Source organism: Dama dama, chromosome 30 (assembly GCF_033118175.1).
Source record: "Dama dama isolate Ldn47 chromosome 30, ASM3311817v1, whole genome shotgun sequence".
Taxonomy (NCBI): domain Eukaryota; kingdom Metazoa; phylum Chordata; class Mammalia; order Artiodactyla; family Cervidae; genus Dama; species Dama dama.
Window position 1 is genome coordinate 54,490,283 of NC_083710.1, and position 22,450 is coordinate 54,512,732.

Sequence of the window (22,450 nt, forward strand, 5' to 3'; positions counted from 1 at the left end):
TACTGGGAAAATAAAGACCTAATCCAACTTTTTCTATTGTTTGGCCTCAGTATTAACTCTCTGCTTTAGTCAAGCTTCCCTGGCGGCTCAGACAGTAAAGAATCTGCCTGCACTGCAGGAGACCTGGGTTCAGTCCCTGGGTCGGGATGATCCCCTGGAGAGGGCATGGCAACCCACTCCAGTACTCTTCCCTGGAGAACCCCATGGACAGAGGAGCCTGGAGGACTACAGTCTACGGGGTCACAAAGAGTCAGACACAACTGAGTGACTGACACTTTCTTTGGACAAGCTAATCTTTTCTCACAAGGTCCTCAGAACAGTCTTTTTCCTAAACCTTGGTCATGTTAGGCCCAGTGCCCAGAGAGTCTTCTTCACTAATCAACTGCAGTCTAGATACAGAGTAGGTCTTGAAGACATTCTTCTAAAAATTAAATAAACATTTTCAATGGTGTATCTTTACTAAACCTAATTCTCATAAATGCATGTGTTTTACCATATAAAACAAAATAAGACAAAACAACAACAAAAAAAAAAAAAAAACAACTTACCTGGCAACACTAAAACCATAGTAGGCCACCCAGAGGACCCTGAAAATTTCTTTAGTTCTATCCAGGAATTCAGATTTTCATGAACAGCTGTCAACTTTGGTCCATATCCTGAATTCTGAACAGTTCTAACGGGGATCAACAAACGGAGGACGTCTTCTGACTGCGCAGTGCCACACTGAGGGTCAAACTCGAGCGTCATCCACCGCACGCACTCTGGGAATGTCACCTGAAGTCGACAGACAAGAGGTCACTTGCATAAGAAGAATGATTTTAGCTTCTGGTCTAGTTTAGAAACAGGACATCATCCTGGAAAGATGATGCCTTCAACTTACTATAACATAAATGTTAAGTAAGGAATTTATACTGTAAAGTTTTAAGAAATAAGCAATCAGAAACCAAGGTATGAATGGTCAGTATCAATTGTCTCTGCTCTTCCATTGTAATATCTATTGTTTTCTATCTAATATGTGGTTGATAATTGCATTGTGTTTAAGTACATACTGATATCATTAAAAGAACAATTACAAAATTGCTTTATTTCTGAAAAAAAAAAGAAGCTATCTGATTTTCCTGTGGAAGAGCTTATTTAAATAATAAATTTTCCATTTCAGTCAGTATGCATTTAAGGAATATAGGTAGGTAACTGACAATGCAATTGGATAGGTAAAATATAAAGATACATTAATGGAAATGAATAAATCATTAACATGTAAGGTTTTAGTCACTTTTAGGTTATCTACCCAGAGAAGGCAACGGCACCCCACTCCAGTACTCTTGCCTGGAAAATCCCATGGATGGAGGAGCCTGGTAGGCTGCAGTCCATGGGGTCACCAAGAGTCGGACACAACTGAGTGACTTCACTTTCACTTGTCACTTTCATGCATTGGAGAAGGAAATGGCAACCCACTCCAGTGTTCTTGCCTGCAGAATCCCAGGGACGGGGGAGCCTGGTGGGCTGCTGTCTATGGGGTCGCACAGAGTCAGACACGACTGAAGCAACTTAGCAGCAGCAGCAGCAGATTATCTACCATTCACAGTACCTAATACAAAGGCTTCTTCTCATTAACCAAAAAAATTTTGCAACTTCAAATATTACAAGAATATAAACACACACACTTATACACTTGATAGAAGCCTAGATTTTTATAGTTTTCTATCCTAAAATTTTACTGTATGCAGGAGTTTATGATGGCACATAATTACATGTATTTTAAACCCCATTTTAAAGTTTCTGTCATCATCATAGCAGAAAGAATTCTGTAATTGTAGTCAAATTACAGTTAAGCAGGAACATGTCAAGTAGTAAACTATGAATTGGTTGTAGGACATGACATAAACCTTAAGAAATTTCCCAAGTATGATATTAATCTAAAAAAATTTACTTTAGACTACATTTAGTAGAGGATTTTTTACAATCCTTAAATAAAAAGCTCAACTTAGTTCACAGTAACATAAATGTAAATTAAAACTAAACTGAGGCACCGTTTTCCCAACATTCTTCCCATTATATTGGCAAAAGCTCCCAAATTTAAACACATACTCCTCTGGGGAGGCCGTGAGAAAAGAAGCATTCCCATATATTGTTGGTGGGACACAGAAAGCCATAACTTCAATGGAAGGGAACTGTCAACATCCAGCAAAACTACATACGCACATTCACCCTCTGAATCAGCAATTCCAGATACACCGGGCACAAGGCTCCTCACTCTCTGCTTAACTCAGCAGTCCTACTTCTAGAAGTTTAGTTTGAAGATATGCTTCTAACAATATGGAAACAAAGACAAACAAAAAACCCCAACCATACGCACAGTTATTCATTGCAAAAAAAAAAAAAAATGAAAACACCCAAGATGCTCACACACCAGACTGACTGAAAGACCATGACACATCTTGGCAACACTGGGGCGCTATGAAGCTGTAAAAAGGAAAGAGGACGATCTCTGTGCATGGATGTGGAGAGGCTTTTACACAGTGTTACTTTTAAAAAGCAAAGTACAGTGTGCTATTCTTTTAAACAAAGAAGGAAAATAAGACTACATCTACATCAATCTTTCTGATTTTCTTCCCAAAAAAGAATGCAGCAAGGATAAACCATGATACTCACTGGAGTAAAGCAAAAGCAGAGAAGGAAAAGGACTTATAATTTTGAGTATGTCACTTTACGTAATGTTATTTCTGTAACTATGTTAGTATTTCACATAGTTTAAAACTAAAATTAAATCAAGTGGGGCAGGGGAAAAACTCATAAAAATTAAATACAAATAAACAAGACTAACTTTATATTAAACTAATCATATAGCCACCTACACACAAATATAAAATGAACTACTCCAAACAAATTTTGAATAAAGTATTTTGATTATCTTAATGTTAGTAGGGTTAATATCAAAAACATTGCAAAAATTGTTTATTTTATGTAGTATTTTTAATTTTTATAGTGGCATACAGAAACGAAAATGGTATGAAGAAAATACCTTAACGGTTTTGACTGGAATTAGTAAGAAGTGCTCAAAAACTGATGAAAACACAGAAAAAGGACACCGAATCTAGTCTGAACAGAATTCCCCTGATCAAATCAATTGAAATTTGAGCATCAAACTGAATCACAGCAAAAGATTGTAACACTGAGCAAAAAGAGAATCTCTGAGTACATACTGGTATAAACACATGAAATAAATATATAAAAGAATACACTTTTTAAAGTAGAAGGGATGGGAAACTCTCCTTTACAACAGAACACCAGCTGGGAGGAAAAACAGAAATAGAAAGCCACCATAGCAATAAATGATTTGGGTAAGAATAACCAAACGGTGCTAAAATTTGTTGAAAGACAGTATTTTTAACAGTCTCTAACCCATGGATATTTACCCATAGACATTTTCAAAGGAACAAAAAAGATTCTTTTTTTGGTGAAACTGTCAGCTTAATCAAGTGACTAAGTACTTCCTGAGGGAATACACAGAGGAGAACACGACAGGCTGCCACCCAAAATGCACAACCTGAATCTAATCATTAAAAACAATCAATGAAATCCAAATAAAACAATATTTTTTACAAAACCACGGATTGTGTTCTTCAAAAATGCCAATATCATAAAAGATGAAGAGAGGCTGAGGAACTACTTCAGATTAAAAAAGAGAGAAGTGGCCTAACAACTAAATGCATGTTTGAACCTGAGAGGATCCTGTGCGTGCGTGCTAAGTCACTTCAGTCGTATCCGACTCTTTGTGACCCCGTGAACTGTAGCCCACCAGGCTTCCCTGTCCATGGGATTCTCCCAGCAAGAACACTGAAGTGGGTTGCCATTTCCCTCTCCAAAGGATCTTCCTGACCCAGGGATTGAACCCGAGTCTTCTGAGGCACCTGCACTGCTGGAAGATTCTTTAATGCTGAGCCACCAGGGAAGATCAGTCTGGGTTTAAAAAAATTCTATGAACACCGATGGGAAAAATGGCAAATGTTCAAACCACGGCACTTTGAAAAAATGGCAGGTTTCAGATTTGAGGCAGGAAATGTGTAAGCCTCTTATAACATCTTATACCAGAGCCTATAACATCGTACACCAGACAGTGAGGATGCTATGAATGACACTACAGGGGGTGTGTCTAAAGGACTCAGGAGGAGTCTATCAAAAACACACACAGTCCAATTTCTTAAATAAAATTCAAGGAAACAAAAAACAGAGAGATGGAGGGGGAACAATAGGTTAAAGGAGACTTAAGAGACACAACCAATCATAATGTATGAATCTCATTTGGTTCTAATTCAAATATTTTAAAATGTACATATACAATAACATGAAGCAATTATTAGTTTTTTAAAGTGTGACAATGACATTATTTTTTACAGGTCCTTACACGTTTAGAGATACAAAAAAATCCATGAATATGCTTTAAAACTATATTGTTGTTGTTTAGTCACTAAGTCACGTGCGACTCTCTTGTAACCCAATGGACTGTAGCCCGTCAGGCCCCTCTGTACACGGGATTTCCCAGGCGTGAATACTGGAGTGGGTTGCCATTTCCTCCTCCAGGGGATCTTCCTGACCCATGGATCAAACCCACATCTCCTGCATTGGCAGGCAGATATTCTACCAATGAACCACCTGGGAAGCCCTTAATACAATATGAGAAGGGACAAAGAGGGTGAGAAATAAATAAAAGTGTTTTGACCAAGAGTTGATAACTGGTGACTGGGAAGATGCACAAATGGGCTAAACTATACTGGTGCATCTTTTCATATGTTTACCATATTCTACAACAAAGAGCTGAATATTTTACAAATGGTAAAGACTACACCTGCCAATGCAGGAGATGCAAGAGACGTGCGTTCAATCCCTGGTTTGGGAAGATCCCCTGGAGTAGGAAATGGCAACCCACTCCACTGTTTTTGCCTGGAAAATTCCATGGGCAGAGGAGCCTGGCAGGTTATAGTCCTTGGGGTCACAGAGAATTGGACATGACTGAGTGACTGAGTACCAAAACGTAAACTTATAATAAAATAAAGTGGAAAAATTCTCTTTCTCCCCCTTAATTTAAATGATACAATTTAGAAAACAAGGAATAAGATTTTGAATACTCTATAAAAACATTATAAATATTTTATATGTACATTTTAACATTATGCACAGTATTATAAATCCTGCACTGGGTATATAAATTTTCAGAGATCAGGCTGTGGTACAAATAATAACTGTCCAAAAAAATTGATTTTCATTTATTTTTTTAAAAAGTTTTTATTGAATTTGTTACAGTATTCCTTCTGTTTTTTAATGCCTTTTTTTTTTTTGACCCTGACACATGTGGGATCCTAGCTCCCCAACCAGGTATCGAACCCCCAACCCTGCACTGGAAGGTGAGGTCTCAATGACTGGACCACCAGGAATGTCTCCAAATAGTGATTTTTAAATGTTAACGCTTATATCCACTATTATGATATACAAGATGTAGTTGAGCATTACACACAGCCTTGTACTTACAAAAAGATATGAAAATAACTTTCACAAACCCCTTGAAAGCATACTATTCAACAGTAAAAATTCTGCCTTAAACCCTGTTGTGTGCTTGACAGTGTCTAACCACCTGCTGATTCTCTATATTTATGCATAGAAGTTACACTTCTGAACAGAGGCTAAGTATCCTTTAAGACATCAATATAGAACATCAAATCAAGTTTCACGTTTAAACTGCTCCTGGGAACCAAGTCCCACCTTGTAGTGCATGACACACGCAGGCTTATAGGGGTGCTCGCTCTCTATGACGGCATAGTGATTAGAGGTCGTACAGGCAGACAGGCCTTGCTCAGGCTGGTTTCCTGTGGTACTGTCTGTTGACTGATTAGGATTGAAGGCAGGGGGTGCATACTTCTGATTCAGAATGGCAACTGAAGGAAGTAACTGTTGGACAAGTCCAAAGACTTCTACAGCCACCTAGTATAAAAAAGAATGATTCAGTGAAACAGTAAGTGTTAAAGTTGCTTTAAAGTTATTAATTACTGTAATTGTTGATTATCCTTATTATTAAGAATTTCCATTTAGAGTTTCTTCTAGTTATATTTTCACTCAAAGAGAAATTTGTACTATGGGAAAAAAAGATTTAGCTTAAAAGTCTTAGGTGTTCCATGAATATAACCAAGTTTATATTTTTAAACCCTCTGCCTTTCTGTGACCTGCAGTAAATTAGGTTTCACGCAAAATTTATTATGCCAAAGGATCAGTAGTTTATCATTTCTTCCATGTCTTGAATATTTCACAATTTAACAACCTTTTTACATTGCTATTTTTATACAAAATGGAGATTTGGCATCAACATTATAAATTTTAAAGGTCTTAGTTAACTTAAGCTTTCCTTACATATCATATTCTAAAATATATTTATTTCCAAGTTCTTCAAATGTAAAGCCAATCAACAATACTATTACAAAGTAATACTATCACAAAATAATACTATGACAAAGTAAACTAGTAAGCGATACTAAGATCAGAGAGTTAGTTATTTAACTAATAACTTCTACCATTTACATGTCTGTCTACTTGTTACCTATAACCCAGATGCCGGAAAGATTATTTTTAAAGGAAAGACACAAAGTCTAAATAAAATTATATTTACCAAAAAAGATTCGAAGTTAGAGAATTGAACCACACACCTTAGGAATAGCAGCAGCTACTGGTCCTATGTAGGCTATAATAAGGGGAAGCAGCATGGAAAACAGACTGGAGGAGCTAAGCAGCTCTGGAATGTCATCAGCTGAAAAAGGCATTAAAACTACAGTTAGAAAGCAACTCCACTGTAACATATATACAACTGTACTAAACCCATATTCTAGTTTCTTGAGTAAAATTATAGTTGACATTGACCAAGTGCCTACCAAAGACCTGGCACTATTCTAAGGGCTCTACACACATTATCTCTATTAACCCTTACAATAAGGTTCTTTATTATCGCCCCTTTTTAGAAGTGGAAACCAAGGCACATAGTGTTTAAGTACCTTATCCAAAATATACATCTGTAAAATGACAGAACCGGAACTAGAACCCAGGGTTACAGTCATGATGTTAAACCAGTACTCCTGGTGCCATGTCTGAAACCAGGCAAACAACATAATCCTTGTGTGCAGGTGACTCGTCTGTAATGGAGGATAACACACTTCCCTCATCAGATGTTGTGATAATTCAGTGAGTTAACACCTGTAAAATGCTTAAAGAATGCCTACAGACATAGTAAATACTCCAAAAATGTTTGCTGTTATTAGCTATATTGCCTTCTAGGTTTCCCAAGGAAAGCACTTTGCTGATGGACGTTTTATTTTTCCATGAGCATGGTGCTAGGAAGATAAGTTGAGTCCACATTATGAAGACCTCTCTATTAAGGGTCAATTATTTCTAGATATTTTTTTCTACATCTGCTGTGCATCAGAACAGGCTGGGCACTGAGGTAAAAAATATAGTTTCCTTGCCCAGCCTAAGCTACTGGTTTGGAGAGACCAAATACTCTTTATTTTCAGCAAGTTTCTCATGTGATTTTGACACGCAACTATATTTAGGAACAAGTGTTATAGTGAACAGTAAGGTTTTTGTAAATTTAACTCTGCTGCAGTGTGGCAGTGGGGAAAAGGTGGCAGGGAGATTATTAGGATGTTATCCACCCATGCAAAAGAGGATGGGAGAACAGATAAGAGAGAATAGAAAGTGAAGAATTTCCAGGGGAAGAACTCGCAAAACTCTATTTAGGTATGTGAATCTGGAAAGACATTTGGGGTTGCCCAGACCTTTGGGTGCATGGTGATGCTATTACAGAAAGAAAACCAGGTCTAAAGTGGAAAACAAATTTTTTAACTACTAAAAGAAGCAAAGACTCAATCAAGAGTTTTCCTCTTAATGGGCTAACTCAGAAAACTACAGTGTAAAGTAACTGCTTTGGAACATTCTAACAAATTTTGCATTAGTGTATGGAGAGCATGGCTGATCCAAAATGAATATATGTATATGTGCAGACCTATAAGGGATCACTCTGGGATTTTACAAGGTAGTTCTTCTTTAGTAACTCTGCACGTAAGTTGGAGAATAAAGAATCTAAAATAGGACTATTAAGGAAGTAAAAGAAAAATCTTACCATCCACAGCAAGAGCTCTGTGCAAGAGGTCTTTTGCAGCTCGAACAACAGTGCTTACCACAGAGAGAGCTCGGCTACAGTTTTTATCTTCTTCATTGGCTTTGCTTAGAAGTTGGGATTGTAAATCTCCATCAAATTCACTCCTGTAACATGAGTAACACATGATGTCATTTTACATAGTGGGTAAAACATGATCTAACTCTAGGAATCACATCTGGATCACAAGCTTAAAGTGTTAAAGTTAAAAAATAGTGAATGTATAACTATATAGTTTCAAGGCGTAATAGGGCTTCAAAGAAAAAGTCACTTAAGAGTTTTAAACTTATTTTTTTTTTTTAAAGTAAATAACATCATGACAGAACCACTACTTAAGCAAAGGCCTGAACTGTGTTTTCTAAAAGAAGATCTGGAGGAGCTGGGAGAAGACCAGTCAGGCCAAAAGAACAGTAAGATAAAGCTTCAGATAGGAACAAGATGGGTGAGATCAAGGAACAGAATGAAGACAAGTGTGACTAGAATGAAAGGAGAAAGAGTGGAGGGTGACAGATGGGTAAGGTAAACAAGAGTCGGACCACGTGAGTAAAGACTTTACATTTTATCCTGGAATGGGAAAGGGAAGCTATGAGAGGAAGGTGAGCAAGGGCAAAACTTGACAGGATTTGTATTTCGCCGAGGTCACTCTGGCTGCATGGTGTAGGACAGAGTGTAAGAGAGCTCAGTGAAAAGACAGAGGCTGGTTTAGAGGCTAGTTCCTCTCGAGTCCAGTTATCCAGGTGGTTACTCAAGTCAGGGTGGAGACGGCTTGGGCTCGATGTTAATTACAGGAGTGGTAGAAAAGGTCAGATTTAAGCCAAGACTTACTGATGCAACGTGTGAGGGTAAGATGGACGTCAAGAATGCCCCCCAGGTGTCTGCTATACCTGTGGATGGGGAGAAACACTGGATGGGGACCTGTGGATGGGGAGGAGTTTCACCAAGATGCCTGTTAGCCAGCCTTAGAGAGGATATGTGTGTGGTACGGTGGTTAAAGGTAGGTCACCTGCAGTCCAGTCCCCTGGCTACAAATCCCAGGACCATAGCTTACTCAAAGTGTGACTGCAGCAAACCGCTAAGTCACTCTGGGCCTCAGTTCCCTCATCTGTAAAAGAGGGATATGAAATTGCACACCCCATGGAGTTCCTGCAAGGACTGGCTGAACTGACACAGGGCGAGCACTCAGAACACAGCGTGGCAGAAAGGGAGTGCTCAGGACACAGGACCTCTGATCACCATCTCCCTTACCATCACCCTGATGAAGTTCAGAGGGGCCTGGATATTCACTCCAGGGCTCAGAGGAGCTAGGAGCTAGAGATGTAGACTTCGCAGACATCAGAATAACACGGCTTTCATAGTTAAGTGATTTTAATCTTTTAAAACTTAATTAATTAAAAATGAAAGCTAAGATACTTAAATCTTTGTGGAAAATATCAAAATATAAACATTGCATTTTGTATAAGATATAAATTCTGGATAGCAGATGCTTTTAAGGGACTCTCCATCTTTTTTATCATTAGCACATGATGTGGTCTCTAGTCTACACTTTGAGAGACAGAAAAATGTACTGTCTGTTGTAAGGCTATGTAACAGAGAAGGGTTTTCATTAGGGTGAAAGGACTAGAAAGCTTTTGTGTCTCAGCAGCAACATGCCACTATAGAGCTATTTGTGCCTACTATTTCTATTTTACACAGAGAAAGAAAGCAGATCCTCAGGACAGAAAGCAGTTAGTTAGGACTGTCCTAACTGCCAAGGCAGTGTCCCCAGATTGTTTGTGAAGGAAAAAAGAAGCAGTAAGCCTCTGAAACCTATGGGAAACTTCAGTGATTTGCTGTCAAGTCAGACTGAGGACAAATGTGGTGAATGCTACTCACTACTACCTATGGTTCCAGCTAAGTTGTTAAAAGAAAAATGTAGACTCAGTGAGAAATGTATATTTAAAAGCTTTTTAAACTCAAAATTATTGTAATTCTGTTTTTCACTGTTTACATAAGGAATGGTTTTTGTTAAACATATTATTAGAAATACATTATTATATACTCTAGGGCTCCAAGGACTAGATTCACAGACACCAAAACATTCTGCAGAAAGGATAGCTGGATCAAGGTAACAACAGCACTTCGGCAGAATAGATTTCCTCATTAACTTTTGGCATTTAAAATAAATAAATTCCATTAAAATTACTCAGAGGGATTGGGTAGAGAGGGAGGTGGGAGGGGGGATCGGGATGGCAAATACATGTAAATCCATGACAAAACCCATTTACAATATTGTAAAGTAATTAGCCTCCAACTAATAAAAATAAATGAAAAAAAAAAAATTTGGCCACAAATGCAGACCACAAAACTATAAAAGGGACAACAAAAAGCATATATACCCTGTACATAGGCATTTCAAAGATATTAAGGAAATAATGACAAAGAACATTTTAAAGTAAACACTGAATTTATACATTAAAATGAGACCTTTTTGTACAAATTAGCATGTGCAAGGAAGATACACTGTGCAATTTAATTATCACTGCCCATTTGGCTTCTTGGACCTTGGGAGTAAAACACACAGGCTCTGCTGCCGCCGAGTGGCTAGCTCCCCGATCTCTATGCACACCTACCTGTAGTAGAGTATCTGGGGAATCTGCCCTCTGGTTTGGTTTGTGCCATTACTACTCAAGCTGCATGTACTGAACGTGAACGTCACGCCATCAGGGCACTGGACCGTGGTCATTCCTCCATCTCCATTGGCTGTGCGGCTTCCATAGTTCCTCAAGCGCACAGCGTATTTAACATTTTCCTTCGTGATAAAGATGTAAAGCATGTTTATACTTATTTATAATGTACAAAGATATATTAATATAAAATGAACTCTAGTAGTAAACTGGGCAAATACACTTGACCCTTGAGCATCATGGGTTTGAACTGCATGGGTCTACTTACACAGAATATTTTTCAACAATAAATACTACAGTACTATATGACCTGAGGTTGGCTGAATCAAAACACATAGAACTAGCATTTTAGTTTTGCTCAGTCGCTAAGCTGTGTCTGACTCTTTGCAACTCCATGGGCTGCAGCAGGCTCCTCTGTCCTTCCTATCTCTCAGAGTTTGCTCAGATTCATGTCCATTGAGTCAGTGATGCCATCCAACCATCTCATCCTCTGTCGTCCCCTTCTCCTCCTGCCTTCAATCTTGCCCAGCATTAGGGTCTTTTCCAATGAGTCGGCTCTTTGCATCAGGTGGCCAAAGTATTGGAGATTCAGCTTCAACATCAGTCCTTCCAATGAATATTCAGGGTTGACTTCCTTTAGGATTGACTGGTTTGATCTCCCTGCTGTCCAGGGGACTCTCAAGAGTCTTTTCCAGCACCACAGTTTGAAAGCATCAATTCTTTGGCACTCAGCCTTCTTTATGGCCCAACTCTCACATCTGTCCATGACTACTGGAAAAACCACAGCTTTGGCAGATCCAGCATAGGTAGGTATAAAAAGGGCTGACTGTAAGTTACATTTGGATTTTCCACTGTGAGAAGGGTCAACACCTCTAATTCCCACATTGTTCAAGGGCCAACTGTATAAAGAATGTCTATTTATATACAATTTGGTTAAATGAGTTTTTAGTAAGTCAAGCAGGGTAATAATTAACACTCACTGATGTTTATTATTTAACAGAATATTTTCTATGATTTACTTAAATTAATCCTTAAAATAACCTCATAAGGTTAAGTACCATTATTACCTCTATTTTACAGATGAGGAATCTGTGGCACAGAGAAGTTAAATTATTTGCCCAAAGTCACACAACTAGTAAATAGTGATGGAAGTAGAATTTAAATGCAGGCAGTGTGACTCTAGTTTCTGCTCTTAATCACAATGTAAAGAATATTAGCCATAATAAAAGATTTTGAATACATAAATTAAGATTTTCCTTTGCTAAGTTTAACTTTTAAGCTTGTTTTAAATATAGGAAAAATACAATAATGAGTTCATTATATTTTTATTTTAAGAGAGACATTCAGGGACAGAAACAGACAGGCAAACATGGGAAGAAATATCCATAATACAAAACAAGATTCACCTGTATAAAAAATGATACAGATACTGGTGCCTAACAATCCATGACATAAACTTCATAATGATGATTTTTTGTTTTTTTTTTAGTATCATATATCTTTTTGAAGAAGTAACTAATTAAGTTACCTCATCCAAAACTCAGCTGTGTGATGAAAATTTACGGTTGGATTCAGAATTACTCTATAATTACTTTAATATGAAGCAAAATTTGTTTTCTTAACAGTTATTTACTGCAAGACAATTATTAAGTTATATACAATAATAAAAGCTTTAATAGTTAACATTTTGTTAAGACCACTTGTTCTTTAAATGAGTTCTGGCATAATAAGAGAAGAAAAAATAGGAGCTAATATTTATTGAGTTTCTATATTGTGCTAGACACTGAGGCAAGTACTCTCCTCTATTTCTTAATTTAGTCTGAACAATGTTATAATGGAGGTATTAGACTTCCCAACCTATAGATCAGTCTCCGGGTGGGCAAATGATGACATGTCCAATGTCTTAAAGCTAATATTGGGAAAAGCAGGTATATGAAAGCTAGGTTTATTTGACTCCAAAACCTATGGCTACTTTCCACTACATCAGACTTTAAGAACCTTTTGCAAAAGCAGAATACAACACAGTAACACATTAGGAATACAGTCAGTACTGTATTTAAAGGACCACAAAAACTTTTTACCATTGTTTTTATGTAAACTCATAATAATACATTCCATTTACAAACTAAACACATTGTTAAAATTACCTTTAAAGGAACAACTTTGTCAAGTCTGATTTCAGCTATATCACTGGGTGAATCATCTGTTGTGTAAGTTCCTTTGACTAATTCTAGAGATGTCCATCTGTGAGAATGAGTTGAATCCCCTGCATGCTCACTCTAATTAAAACAAAACAAAACCCACACATATTCTTAGTATCATTAATTGAACAATTTTGACTTACAATCAATTACTGTTTTTAAGCAGTCTGTTTCCTTACATATAAAATTATTATCCACTAGCATTCATCCATACATACTAAAGAAAACATTTTTGGTCCTCTATTCATTTGTATTTGATTTCCTCAAGTATCTACAAATTATATCATACATAGGCTTTTCTCATCTGTCTTAAAATGATTTCCCCTTCTTCATTAGAATGCTGTATCTAGTTATAGAGCTTAATGAAGGAAATAATTAACTGAATTAATTGCTTAAGAGAAGCAAAATACAGATAGACTTATTTATTAGCAAATGATTTACATGCTACTTGTCTCATTTTAATAAAACTTTATGAAACTTAGGTGCTTTAAAAAATCTATAGAGGATACGGCAAGATAATGCTAATTCAACCAACAACACTCTTTACTATTAATCATCCATTAGCATTCTTGACAAAACTGCTTAATCACTGATGGGGTAATAATACCAGTCTGAATATTGTTCTTGTTTTCTGAAATATTATAATAGTAAAAAAAAAAAAAAAAAGGAATTACTCAAGATTTATAATCTGAGGCCTAGTTACATAATTTCTCATCTTCATTTAAAATCTTCCCTGGAAATGCAGAAAACATGAAGCAGGAGCGATCCAAATGGTACATAAGCAATCAAGAAGAACTGCTCCCTTTTAGTTTCTCTAACGCTGCCCAGCTATGACTAATCTGTTAAACTGCACTATCTGGATCTGGACCACTGCGCTATTATACTCATGTATGTCCTGACACACAACCCACACACCAAACTGCATACTAAGAGCGGTACTTACATCATCAACCAAAACCTCTAATTCATATTCATGAATTCCACCTCCTCCATAGACAGAAAAACCGACCACAACTATTCCAGGCTTGTCTACCGAAAAACAGATGGCATCTGGGGACCCATTCCCGGTGTTCCAACTTCTCCCCTGACTTGTCTTTGTGAATCGGTTAGCACTGGCTTTAACAGAGTGAAGAGAATTAAGGCCATCAACCTGTAAATGACAAAAGTGAAAATATCAGTAGTCTGTACCTAAGTGTTACTAACATGCCTTTAACAAAACTATCCAAAAGTTTCAAAGGAAACTTTTATTTTACGTTTTCTAAGGTAAAATAACCTACCTTCAACAAGAGGGTTTAAACGTCTCTAAAGGTATATTCCATTAAGAGATTAACCAAGAATAAAATCAGACTGTATCACTCTAAATTCACAAATCAATATTATCTGACAATGTCTTTTTAGTCAAATTATACATTTCACTTAATTTATGTCAGAACTATAAACTTGTAAGTTATCACAGTCATAACATGTGAATGAATTATCATTCACTTTGCAAAGAGATACCAATATTTTTCAGACCAATAGTTTTCAAACTATGCTGCACAGAACTCTAGGATAGATGACTATTCAAGAAAAAGGTAGACCGAGGTTCCTCTTTTCAGTCAGACCATCCTTCCTCTTATCTGTGAGTTTCAAACTAAGACTCCATTGCAGAAAATGTTCTATGCCTTAAGTCTGAATATCATTAATGTACATCATGGTAACTTGGTAGTCAATATGGGAAAATAAACATACACACAAATACTACATCATTAATTACAGACTTTGATTAGGGAGGATCAAAGCACTTATTTTTGGTTCAAAACTATCTTCTTAATTATAGAGCCTGCTTCTGCTCAAAGTTGGTTGCAGAAGTTTGGAAGAGCTACAAGAGGGAAATATTTAAGTTTAAGATTCCGGCAAGCATTACAAACTCCTCTGAGAAAGAAAAAAGTATGGATATCTAAGTCAGGACCTTTAGAAACTCCCAAGGTTGTAAATTAGGCACTTGAAATTTGGGGCCTTCCTTTCTGTTAAAAAAGTAAGCTCACAGGAGATTGATTACTAGATAGTAAACTTCTGTGGAACCAACGTATTCTGGGGACCAACATACTATAAACTTTCATCCAGGATCTATAATATTATAGGAGGGAAGAATATTACAGGCTGAATGAACAAGTAAAAAGGAAAATTAAAATTTTCTGACAAGGGCTTCACCTCCTCAACCAGGGTGAGATATGAAATCTGCTCAGATGTGTGTAATCATTTAGAAATCCTAAAGACTTACCTCTCACTCTGAATCAGTAATGAGTGTAGACTGAATGGATCAAGTGAAAATATACTCTTAAATAAATCTGAGAGTAAGAAAAAGTAAAGACTAGGAATTATAAAATTAAAATAGAGAAAAGACATTCCTTGGCAAGAAACCAGAGACTTGGGGTCACTGAGTACCTAATGGTTATTAAACATTCATATGAATGATACAACGTACTTCACATTATGACATAAAACCAACGTCTACTGTTTACTTTTTCAGAGAAAAAAATAGAAACGTTCCCCAAATTCAGTCAAAACATTTAGATGAATTATAAAACAGAGTGAGTAGGAGAGTGAAATGGTGAAAAATAAATACTTAAAAAAATGTAAAGGCACTTTAAAGATACTGCAATGTAGTATTCTCAAACATATTAATATTTGATCCTTTAAAAACTTTGTGATAATAATGGCTGTACAACAATGTGGCTCCACTTAATACCAATGAACTGCAGACATAAACATGACTAGAATGATAAATTTTTTGTTATGTAATTTACTACAATTAAAAAAAAACCTTTGTGATACAGGCAAAATTATTATTATTCCCATTTTATACATGTGCTTGTCTATGGTTATCCAAGTGAGCAGAGCTAAGGTCTGTACCTCTTCATGTTTTCCACACCACATATTCATCATTAGTAGTCCCACTTCTACTTCTCATTACCCAGCAATGAGAATTATTTCTGCTTTCACTAGGACATGGTGGTGGGTTGTGCAATGAGAGCCAACCAGTCCATCCTAAAGGAGATCAGTCCTGAATATTCACTGGAAGACTGATGCTGAAGCTGAAACTCCAATACTTTGGCCACCTGATGCGAAGAGCTGACTCATTGGAAAAGACCCTGATGCTGGGAAAGATTGAAGGCAGGAGGAGAAGGGGATGACAGAGGATGAGATGGTTGGATGGCATCACCGACTCAATGGACATGGGTTTGGGTAAACTCCGGGAGTTGGTGATGGACAGGGAGGCCTGGCGTGCTGCGGTTCATGGGGTCGCAAAGAGTCGGACATGACTGAGCGACTGAACTGAACTGTGCAATGAGGCAGTTAAAGGGCAAAGGTATACTTTGTACTAGTGCAGCTTCCTGGGTAAACTGGTGAGAGGGAGGAAGTGAGTAAGAGCAGAGAGGAGGTGTAAGGAAATGAGGGTTGGAATATTTAAAAAAAAAAAAAAAAGGACCAGCCAGCTTGAAAGTATTTTCTTGACGAAAATTAGTTTCTATAAAGCCAAAATATATGAAAAAAGAAACATGTTGAGCGTTGAAACATGTCCTCATTATCCCGTATCAGAATAGAACCTCACCTCAGATCCCAGGGCAGACGCTGTCAGTTCACTGACAATGCTGGCCAGCAATCCGCAGGTGTTGGAGACCAGGTGGGAGGAGAAAAGCTCATTTTCTCTCCTCAGGCTGTTTCTGACGGGGAGCACCACAATTACCAGCATTTTCTCCAGAACTTCACGGAAGCTTGTCATCCCAGAGATATTCTCTTCATTCTGTGACCCATGAAAAGAAAAAGTTCTCAGATAACTGCTTTATTTTCCTTCACCTGAGTACTCAATTGCAAAATACTCTTTTCTAGAAGACACCTTTAAAATTCAGACTTGAGTCTACGTCTATGTATCCAGCCAGCTCTATGTGGAGTCACCATGTCTACTTTTCATGTAGAAGTCCTTTATCAAATTTTTAGTCCCTAGGTATCATAAAAATGCCACACATTTACAAAAATGTTTGTGTTTTTATTAACCTTGAGTCATTTTCACTTACCCTCTTATTTGACTTTTCATTAACAATCGTATATGACAGAAAAAAAAAAAATTCTTCCTATTTAAAAAGCTATTTCTACAGGACAAGATTCCAAACTGAGATAATTATTTCTGATATGAAACAACTCCAAGTATGAATTAATATAATGACTACTGATTTAAAGGCAAAGCAATTGAGCAATACTCTATACAATCTGTTTTCTAATAAAATTACTTCTGTACATGGAACAAAAATATGAAACTGTACAATAAATAGTGCAGTTTTACAATTCCTACTATATTTGATTTCAGAAGTGAAGACAAGAAATTTCCACCCCTACCAATGAAAAACTTTCAAGATAAGAAATTAGTCCCATTAAAGACCAAAGGGAAAATACTTTTTTCCAGGAAAAAGGGGAAAAGATGAAGCACTCTCAACAATACGCACAATCTTTCTCTCATATTTTATTAATGTCCAATCTTAGGCTAAAAATAGTCATTTAGAGATATTCTTCAATCTTTAAGTTATTTCTACTATCTCTGAATAAAATTACCATAACATTTAAGTCAGTATCTTAAGTAATTAAGTTTCTGTGGCTTTCATTCTCCAAAATCTTTACTTTCTGGAACATTTCAGAAACTTAACTTTGGATAAAACTCAATTCCCAACTGTACTCCATATTCAGTACTCCAGAAGGGCTTTCTTTGGGGGTTGGGGCATGCAGGATGCATGGAGTGCATATATCTAGTTACATCCACTTAGTTTCTAACTAGTAATTAAAAGATTAATACAAGAAATGTCCCATAAAATCTTAACATGGAGTCAAGAGTGTCAATGTATTTTAGTTAAAGGATATATATATATATATATAAAAGCACATTACTAGCCACTAAAATTTTAGAAAAAGGGAACTCTTATTCACTAGTGGTGGGGGATGCAAGCTGACATTAGCTTTCTAGAAGGCATTTTGGCAGTTGGTCACAAAATCTTAACATATTTTCCTTGACTTAAAATTTTTCCACTCTTGAAGATTTATTCTGGAAAACACTGTGTATATGCATAAAAATTTAGTCAATGATATTTTCGGCCGCACTGTTTAAAATACTGAAATAATGGGAAAAATCTAAATATACTTATATAGAGGGAAAAGTATTGATTATTTATATTATGCTATTTCCAAATGATAGAATTCTGTATTATCCATTAAAAAGCAAAATATACTAATCAGTATATATTGTCACAGATTAATAGATATGTGAATATGCAATCAATTTCAATAATTACCAAATGTTAGCAGTTCTAAAATGCTTTTAATATCTTGAAGTTTTACTGTACTTTTAAGGAAAACACTGCAACACTAAAGGGAATCCCAAAAGAAAAACAAAGCTTATCCATAAACTTTATCACCCAAACATTATCTTTACTTCTAGTATTCTCTTTCAAAATATGTGTTTTTGCATTCATATTTTACATAGTTTGTCACCACAGTGTATATATATATACCTTGATTTTTGACTTTTTATTTTAAAAACTTAACAAACATATGCCTTGATATTAAATGTAAATGGTTATTTTTAATGACTGATAGAACCATATTTTATCAAGTTGACATATCCAAATTCAATTAGTTCACTTAATGATGGACATTTGAGGCTCTAAGTTTTTCACTTTTCCTTTTAATAAAATACATATATATATAGCTTTAGTCTTCCAATTACTTCCTCAGGTAATTTCCTTTGCAAATATTCATCACACACACTACTTAATTCACAAGTTATTTTTAAAAAATACCTTCCAGTTTATGGGTCCTCAACTCAAGAGCTGTATTTATCTTAATTCCCGTCTCAACTAGTACCTAATAAATGCCTAGTAAATAGCAGGTACATGATAAATACTTGCTAAAAGATTGAAAGAAAAGGATTACTTACACTACATAATGCTATAAACCATCTATAAGTTTAGTGGTTTCCTTACAATCTTACCAGCACAGGATTTTATAAGAGAAAAAAATTATTTTTCCTGATTTTTTAGAAATATATTGATACCATCATCAAACTTTCATCCCCATTTAATTACTAGTTAAGACTGAAAAATTTCCCATGTTGGCTTACTCTCTAACAGTGCTTCATATTTATTTCTATCACTTCTACTGGGATCCTGCCAAAGTATGACATTAACTGCAAATTTGCTTCCCATTCCACTATTGTCCTATTTTGTTTCTCTATGTCACTGAAATTTTTCTCATAATTTTTCTGTTGCTTCAGTTACTAGAAAACTACTACTGTACAATAATTGGTATAACTGTTGTATTTTGTATCCTTTTTTACCTTTAAAGATTACTTCTAAAAAAAAAAGATTACTTCTCATCAACTTGGTAGTAATTATACATGGTTTCCATGCATACTTAACTTTTCTCCACAATGCTTTCTAATAAACCAGAAGCAATGACTAAATAATGTTTCCTATGACTACTGTTTTATAATACTTGTTTTAATATACCAAATTGTTGTAGAAATAATGTTTTAAAACTTATCTATTTCCCTAAAATTCTATATTGGCAATCTAAAATATTGTTTTAGAATGTAAAAGTTTGCTTATAGTATCTCCAATTTTTAAATGGTTTGGCAAAAAACAAATACACAAGAATTTATCTCGTAAGTCTGTCAAATTTTGTATGGCTTAGGGATCATTTGAAATTAAAAATTCAGAGAAAAAAACTGCTCATTTACAGCTAAACATAAGAAAATTTTTTCTTAATTTTAACTCTTCTTGCAAAACTCATTATTTGGTAAATACACTTACCTATGCAGAAGAATAAGCACCAAACTAAGTATGTCTCTGTTTACAGTTTTATTACTTCAGTATGGATGATATTTCAGAAAAAGACCTACCTGGCTGAGCTTTTCCATATGTGCCACCAAAAGGGGAAATCGGTGAACCAGTGTGGAGTCATTCTCTGTGCTAACTTGTTTAACAATTGACCGTAGCAGTACTTCTCCATCATATGCGATAGGGAAGATGGAAGTCAGCTTGACAGACGTGTGACATAGAGCTGACATCACAGCTGCAAGGAGCCGGCTGCTTGACGTCTTGAAGTTTGCTTCTTGGATATCCTTTAAAAAAAAAAAACATGCACCCCGCCAAAGAAATACTGCATCAAGATAATCCAAGCTTTTGGATATATAAAAGGCAAACAACCTTAAATCATACCAAAATTTTCTAGCACTCGGTCACTCTGTCTGGTTATAGAATAATAAACTATTATTATCAATGCTTTTAAGCACAATTGCTTAAATTACTCCCCAATGAAGCTGGAAAATGACTAAATACAGTCAAGAAATCAGCTTCTTGTACTATTTATATATTTGTTGACCCTCAGAATCACAGTCCTCTCTAGTACAATTTCTCAAAAATGATTTCATAAAGGTCCCAATTAGTATACAGTGAAAGTTATTTCCAGTAACAAGCACTGAAACCATTTCCCTCAAATAATAAATGACTAGTCAGTCGGTGCTACTATAAGAAGATATCTACCTCTTGTTAATGTAGCTTAATGTTGTTACGCCGCTGCAGCAGCATTTCACTAAGATCACAAAAGTATGTCATCTTATTACACAGCTTATTCAGAAAATTTATCACACTTGGCAAGATTTCATAAAAAAGTATTAAGAACTTATCAACACAGGATATGCAGGATATACAGAGGATCATATAGTTTAGTCTCTCCATTCGGTTAATATGCTTGTAATAACAACTCAATTATCAATTACATTAATTTTTAAAGGCAAAACTAACCTTGCATTTCTAATACAAACTTCAGTTGGTATAATACACATTTTATATTGCTGGATTTGATTTGATAATATTGTTAATATCCATCTTTTTAAGTATATTTGTCTATAATATTTTTTCTTTCACAATCCTTATCAGGTTTTAGTATCAGGATGGGTGTAACTTGAAAAACTAGTTTGGAAGTGTTGCCTCCTATATTTTCTGAAAGAGTTTGTAAAGTCATTTCTTTCCTTTATGTTTAATAGACTTCATCAATGATAATATCTGGGTCTAGGGTTTTCTTTGTGGTTAAGTTTTAAATAATTCAACTTTTTAATGGACATAAAAACATTCAGATTATTTTATTTCTTGTTGTGCCAGTCCTGGTTAAGTTGTAATTTTCAAGAAATTTGTATGCTTTATATAAAGTGATAATTTATTGGTATAAAACTGTTCATAATATTCCCTTATAATATTTTAATGTCTGTTGGATCTATAGGTATATTTCCAATTTCATTCCTGATATTTTGAGTTTTTTCTTTCTCTCTCATCTCTCAGACTTTCTAGGAGTTTAAAAAATTTATTTTCAAAGAACCAACTTTTGACTTTCTAATCTTCTCTATTTTCTATTTCATTGATTTTAATGTTTAACTTTTTTATTTCCTTCCTTTTCTTCTTACATTGGGTTTGTTTTGATCTTTCTAGTTTCTTAAGGTAGAAATTTAGGTCACTGATTTTAAATTTTTCTTTTTTGCTAGTAAAAATAATAAAAAGTATAAATTTTCCTCCAAGCAACACACTGGCTACTTCTCACAAACTGTGCTTTATTTTTATCTTCAGTGTGAAAATGTCTAATTTCCTTTGGAATTCTTCTTTGATTTGCTGGTTACTCAGAAGTGTCGCCTACTTTCCAAATATTTGGTGTTTTCCTTGATATAATTTACATTTAATTTTGAATTTAATTCTACTGTGGTTTGAAAACACCTTAAGATCTTAATCTTGTAAAATATACTAAGACTTATTTTGTGGCCTAGCATACAATCTACCTCTGTTAACATAACATGTATACCTAAAAGAATATGTACATTGAACCTGCACATTCTGTTTTGTAAATATCAATTAGGCCAAGGTGATGGATATTTGTTCAAATCTTCTGTATTCGAACTGATTTTGTTGTCCAGTTGTTCTATTAATTACTGAAAGAGTTCTGTGTTCTATTAATTACCCATAGTCACCAACTATCAATGTGATTTGTCTACTTTTCCCTTTAGTTCTGCCAGTATTCTGCTCAGGTATTTGAAACTAATTTGGGGCATACACTTTTATGAGAGCTGCAGTTCCCTCATGAGCGAATGAATGACGTTAGCATGCAAAGTCATTCACAGTCCCTCTCCTGACTGTTCCGGAGATATGGGAGTGGAGCTATCATAAGCTGCCCTTGCTCTCACACACATGCTCACTCACAGATTCAAAAAGCAACCCAGCATCTGTATGACGTGCTTGCCAATTCCGTAACTGAGAAAGGATAAAGCAAATAGAAAATTTTGTTTAACTTTGATTATTTAAGTCACATATACCAAACTG

At 35.6% G+C, this 22,450-nt stretch overlaps 1 protein-coding gene across 2 annotated transcripts in view; it reads right to left on the reverse strand.

The window, feature by feature from the left end:
• MYCBP2 (MYC binding protein 2) overlaps nucleotides 1-22,450 on the reverse strand; it is a 261,683-nt gene that overhangs the window by 99,178 nt on the left and 140,055 nt on the right. For both annotated transcript variants that reach the window (XM_061133295.1, XM_061133296.1), the window contains 9 exons: nucleotides 19,987-20,208; nucleotides 16,654-16,845; nucleotides 14,002-14,208; nucleotides 13,005-13,136; nucleotides 10,804-10,982; nucleotides 8,159-8,301; nucleotides 6,693-6,793; nucleotides 5,758-5,976; nucleotides 549-774 (listed from right to left, as the gene is read on the reverse strand). In XM_061133295.1, coding sequence (XP_060989278.1) covers nucleotides 549-774; nucleotides 5,758-5,976; nucleotides 6,693-6,793; nucleotides 8,159-8,301; nucleotides 10,804-10,982; nucleotides 13,005-13,136; nucleotides 14,002-14,208; nucleotides 16,654-16,845; nucleotides 19,987-20,208 — 1,621 coding nt within the window. The remainder of the gene's footprint in view (nucleotides 1-548; nucleotides 775-5,757; nucleotides 5,977-6,692; nucleotides 6,794-8,158; nucleotides 8,302-10,803; nucleotides 10,983-13,004; nucleotides 13,137-14,001; nucleotides 14,209-16,653; nucleotides 16,846-19,986; nucleotides 20,209-22,450) is intronic.